General features: G+C 26.5%; 1 protein-coding gene across 1 annotated transcript; it reads left to right on the forward strand.

The window, feature by feature from the left end:
• The first annotated feature begins 2162 nt into the window (after positions 1 to 2162).
• On the forward strand, positions 2163 to 5373 carry LOC108748413 (alpha-tocopherol transfer protein-like). The gene is made up of 5 exons (XM_018486574.1): positions 2163 to 2480; positions 3602 to 3761; positions 4377 to 4482; positions 4599 to 4980; positions 5241 to 5373. The coding sequence occupies exons 1-5, from the start codon at positions 2312 to 2314 to the stop codon at positions 5300 to 5302; spliced, it is 879 nt and encodes a 292-aa protein (XP_018342076.1). The 5' UTR covers positions 2163 to 2311; the 3' UTR covers positions 5303 to 5373.
• The last annotated feature ends 251 nt before the right edge of the window (positions 5374 to 5624 follow it).

Genomic DNA, 5624 nt, shown 5'->3' on the forward strand with positions numbered 1-5624 from the left:
GTCATACAATACATAACATCAAGACTCTTTCTCTCTCTAGAGTCACTATAATAAATAATATGTATTTGTTTAATTTTAATATCCCGCAAGACTAATTAAATTTTTAGAAAATGTAAACAAATTTTATCAAATTCATTTTACTTTGTTATTATAAGTAAAAAACTTAATTAATAATTTGAAAATTTGTGAGATAAAAAATAATTTTTAAATATATATATTTTTTTATTTAGAGCATTTTTTTCAATTGTTTCCAAATATCTTAAAAGTCTTATTTCCTTTTTGACCATTGTATTTAGGATCATCATATTTATATCAATTGATATAACAAAAGATAAAACGCTACTAGTTTTAATAGATTAGGTTTTTTTTTATGCGTTACACACACATTAATGCTTACGATTACGCTTATCAGATATAATATTTCATATAATATTTCAATACATACCAAAATAAAGTATAGAATAATTTGAAAACTATTAATTTTTTATATCTTTAATACTATTTATATGTAAAATAATTAAAGAAATTATAATATGTAAAAAAATTATATAATTTGAAACTTTTAATTGACAACTTTTATGACCTCGGAAAACAGTTTTCTCCGAAAATTTTATAATGATTGCGTACCTTAAATTAACTATACAATTTTTGTTTTATAAAACCATATAATCAATTATGTATATCCTAGTTTAGTTATAAATAACAGATTAAAGATCTGCTAACTTCTTCTTTAATTTTTATGATATTGTCTTGTTGTTGCTATAACATCGTTACGCAACTTTCTTTGGCTGCGTTTCATGCATGAAGCGCATGATGCATCATTTATTCTTGTTATTCACCGAATATTAAACAAGGATAAATGATGCGTTATGCACATCATGCATGAAACAGAATGCACTCTTTATCATAGACTAATACAAAATTAATATATAACACGCTACTCGCGCGTTATTTAGTGTTTGATATTATTAAACTTCTACGCTATAACTTCACTGTATTGAACACTGTAATAAACTTTTTTTTATCAAAATTCATGCGCTTACTTCATGAACGACATAAACAGTTATCAATGTAATGACAACCGTTCACGAATAAGCGCATAGAGAGAACCAATCAATATTGCGTAAAAGAAGTAATATACAATAATAGAAGTATATACAATAATATACTTCGAAAGATTGAAGACATTCGAAATAACATGGACTTTTTCAAATAGAATTATATTTATTTCAACAATATTATAATGATAAAGAAACTGTCACTAATGCTTATTTCTAGATTAACTTTAATCTCGATTTAACTTACTTTTTATCTTCTTCTAATTCTAAAAATTAAAAAGGAATAAGAAGTAATAAAAACCGAAATTAAAGTTAATTTACATTGATGGAAATCAACATAAAAATTATGAAATAGGCTGCTCTTTTCAACTTCTTGTATATATTGAGTATTATCAATTTTTTCTTGTTTTCTTTAACATGAAGAAAAAAGAGAAGGAATCGATTGCAGTATCAGCAATTATTGAAAAGAATAGATTTCTAGAGTTTATAATCATCATTATATATGTTATCAGCTAAAGATGATGCAGATATCCGGTTAATGAAGCTAATTAAATTCCAAAGAACACGCGAATTCTAAACGTTACTATATTTATTATTAGAGAAACATCACCTCTCTTTCGTTCTCTCTCAGACAATCAGATTATTTAGATTACTTTGTACAATTCATTCTCAGTTTAAAAAAAAATTTATAATATTTTTTCGATAATCAACATATCATTCAATATAAAATACAAAGTGTAAATGTAACGTAAATTTCCGTCGTACCTATATCTTTAATATTTTTAATATGTATTTGATATATATTATTTATCTATATTAAAAAAAAGATGTTTGTGGACATGGATATAAGATATGTAACAAACAAATAAAATGAACATGAGAGTTATAGAACAGGCCTGATGCTCCTTTCAGCTTCTTGGATTAGTTTTCTCTTTTCTTCTTTAATGTGGAAAAAAAAAGATAAGACATTAATCGCTATACCATTATTGAAAAGAACAGGTTTTTAGAGATTACGTCATATTATACTACGTTATCACAGATGGCGCAGATATCTATGACGTAGTTAGTGAAGTTGCCTTAGTTCCAAAAGAGCACGAATTGAACAGTATTGAACAGATTGTATCGCGGTATTTATAGTGTTTTTTACAGTTTGCGTTTATTGTTATCCTTATTTTACGCATAAAAGTGTATCTTATCATTGCGTCTCCAAGACACGATTCTTCCATGAAAGCTTCCTACTAATTATAATCACAATGGAGAATGAACACAAATATAACAGTGTAGAGTATGACATTCAGCACGAGCTAACTAGTAGCGATAAAGAATATGCAGCGACACATTTGAACGAAACCGATGAGACTAGAGAGACCACTATTGCCGAGATCAGACGCTGGATTAACGACGAAATGCACATACAAATTGGTAAAAATAAGTTCTTACAAAACAGTCTTACGTTGAAAATTATTCAATGAAAAAAAAAGATTCAGTTATGATTTATTACTTTCGGACCTTTAATCCGCCTCGATATGATGTTAACAACAATACTGTAAGAATGCGAAATGAGATGAGCTTATTGTAGAAAGAGAGAGATTGAGTATACTAAACTATAAAAAGGATATGAGTGAACGAATTGAGTACATTAAAATTGTAAGGGATATGAGCGAACGGATTTTAGTTTTTAATAAATTTGCAAAAAATTTTAAAATTCAATCAGTTACAATGTAGAAGGTTAGTTTTGGTTAGTGAATAGCGAAGTGTGAGAAAATTGAAGCACGTAAATTGAGGCAGTGTAAAATATGTGCTGAGTGAACTTTAATTCGCAGCGGCAAAGGTCTCCGCACAAAATCATAGGATTTTGATCTTCGGTGAAATTGGCTGAAATTTTAGTATATAGTATTTTAATATTTTAGTATAGTTTTTGACTTACTGATTAAAAGTGTCCATAGGCACAAAACTTGAAAATGACTAGTTTTTTTTGTTATCGTCGTTTAAAGTTTTATTTTATTAATGCCTTAAAATCAAGTTTCCGTAATAAATCAAGAAAGTTTATACAATATGCCATTCACTTTCATCCTCATTCCCTCCACCTCCAATCCATCTCCACACATAAGTCTGTGTGCGTATTTTTATATAAAAAGTACAAAGATTTAAAAAATTTTTCATTTTTAATTATATTTAATTATGTGTGTGCTATGAAATATTTTATTTGATATTTTAATCTTCTTGCTATGTTTTTATAAGTTCGATATTTATCTCGTGAAATTTACCCATCTTGATTGCGTAATAAAATATAACATGAAAAACAATAAAGGTAATGTAAAAAATCTATATAAATAATAAATTCAATATCGTACTGTCGCATTTCGTCATTTTATGAATAAAACAATTTTTTAATCGACTTTATTTAGGTATCTATTTATTTTTCTATTTATCGAACTCAATACTATTTTTTCATTACTATCTAATTTGTAATACTTATAAATGACAAATTTAACATTAGTTAGTAGCATTTCAGTTAAAGCGGATTCTTAATTTGTATACAGATGATTTTCTTATCTTGCGATTCTTGAGAGTCTGCAAGTTCAATCTCGAGAAAACTAAAACCAGAATACAAAATTATTATAAGCTGCGATCTGACTTACCCGAATGGTTTGCAAATACAGATCCATTTCAACCGGAATTACAGGAGTTAATTAATATGGGGTAAATTTTGTCACTTCAAAATATATAAATATACAATTTAAAGAAAATTTCTTTTGTATTATATTATTATTATTATTATTGGTGAAATATTGCATGTCATACTCAGGTTATTGAATAATTTCCGTGTAATTTTAGAAATTTTTATACTGCAATAATTGATAATTATCACTGACTTTTTTTTTAATAATACAATTACGGCATTTCGTTTATTCGTCTATCGTTGATGAAGATTTAATTATATGTTAATGCTCATTATAATAAATAATAAACTATATGTTTTATTAATAATTTTAATTTGATTGTAACGAATGATCGTAATGTTGGTGTAACGAGTGATGACATGAATTTTATTTTACCTTTTAATAATTCTAAATATACGTATATATAGCTGCGCAAGTAACTTTACAATAAATCTTTAATAAAGACAAATTTAATTTTAGTGTCAAATTGCTTAAGTCTTTGTCATCTTTATTATTTCTATTATAATTTAATAAAAATGTTTTACTAAATATTTTACTAATAAATAAGATCTTACTGTCTCAATTACATATCGTTATAAAATTACAGATAAATATTAATTTATTTGAATGATTTCTGAAATAAATATTTTATTAGGTTATATTTACCTCTGCGGAAACCAGATAACCAAGGCAGATTAGTTTTGATTGTGCGCACTACTTTACATAATCCGAGAATACACAAAGAATCAGATATATTTAAGGTAAAAATTAAAAAAACACAGTATTAAGATTGCGAGTAACTTACAATTAATGTGTTTGAGATGTCATTATGAAAAAAACAATTAGCTTATTATTTTTCGACAAATAATCATTTCAGATCGGTGTGATGATGGTAGAGTTGGCGATGAAGAATCGCGCCATAGCCACATCAGCATCTGTGTATGGTCTCTCATTCATCAACGACGCGATTAACCCAACTATACATCAAATTTTTCAACTTGGAAGACCTTCTGTATTAAAGAAAATAGCACACACGTGGCAGAACTGCTATCCTATGAGATTTCAATTGATAAATGTAATTAATGCGCCAATGTTTTTAGATATTCCTATCAAGATTTTTAAATCCTTCCTGTCGGAGAAGATAAACAAGAGACTTCATGTCTATTCCTACATGATGCAGAGTTGTTTTAAGGATATTCCAGCTGACATCATACCAGTCGAGTATGGTGGCACTGGTGGTACAATTCAGGAATTAACAGGTAATTACGATTAATTAAAATGGAATAAATATGTGACGTTCTTAGTGGACGAGATATTTCTTATCAACTAAGTATTATCGAAAAAAAAAAAAGAATTTTTCGCAGTTAAAACAAGCACAGTTAAAAAAATTGCTTAGATAACCATCATTAATAGTTAAGAATTTATCGAATTCTAAAATGTATAGTATATGAAATACTTGTTTAGACTTTAGATTAGCATAAGCATTTAATTCAAAATATGTAAACACTTACTTTTACAGAATATTGGAAGAAATTAATTGAAGAGAATCGCGAGTGGTTTATAAGTAATAAGAATAACTAAATCGAATAATATTTGGGAGCAATATCTTTAATATCGTAATATAAGTTGCGCTTTGTTTGTTTTATGTGTTTCTCAAGAAAAAAATTATCATTCTTTCTTACTTATGTTCTTTGTTATTAGAATTCTATCAGTTACATAATATGAAAAAATATATATGAAAGTATTGTTGGAAAGATAGTAGATGGTATATATTATTAAATACATAACAGAAAGAAAAAGTTCATTCTTTTAGAAAAAAGAATCTAATTATATATTTTTGTATATTGGTTTCAATATATTATTGTAGTTTTACATGTATAATTAGGATACAATTATATATATA

The sequence above is a fragment of the Trachymyrmex septentrionalis genome, unplaced genomic scaffold (genome assembly GCF_001594115.1).
Source record: "Trachymyrmex septentrionalis isolate Tsep2-gDNA-1 unplaced genomic scaffold, Tsep1.0 scaffold22, whole genome shotgun sequence".
In the NCBI taxonomy this organism is placed as follows: domain Eukaryota; kingdom Metazoa; phylum Arthropoda; class Insecta; order Hymenoptera; family Formicidae; genus Trachymyrmex; species Trachymyrmex septentrionalis.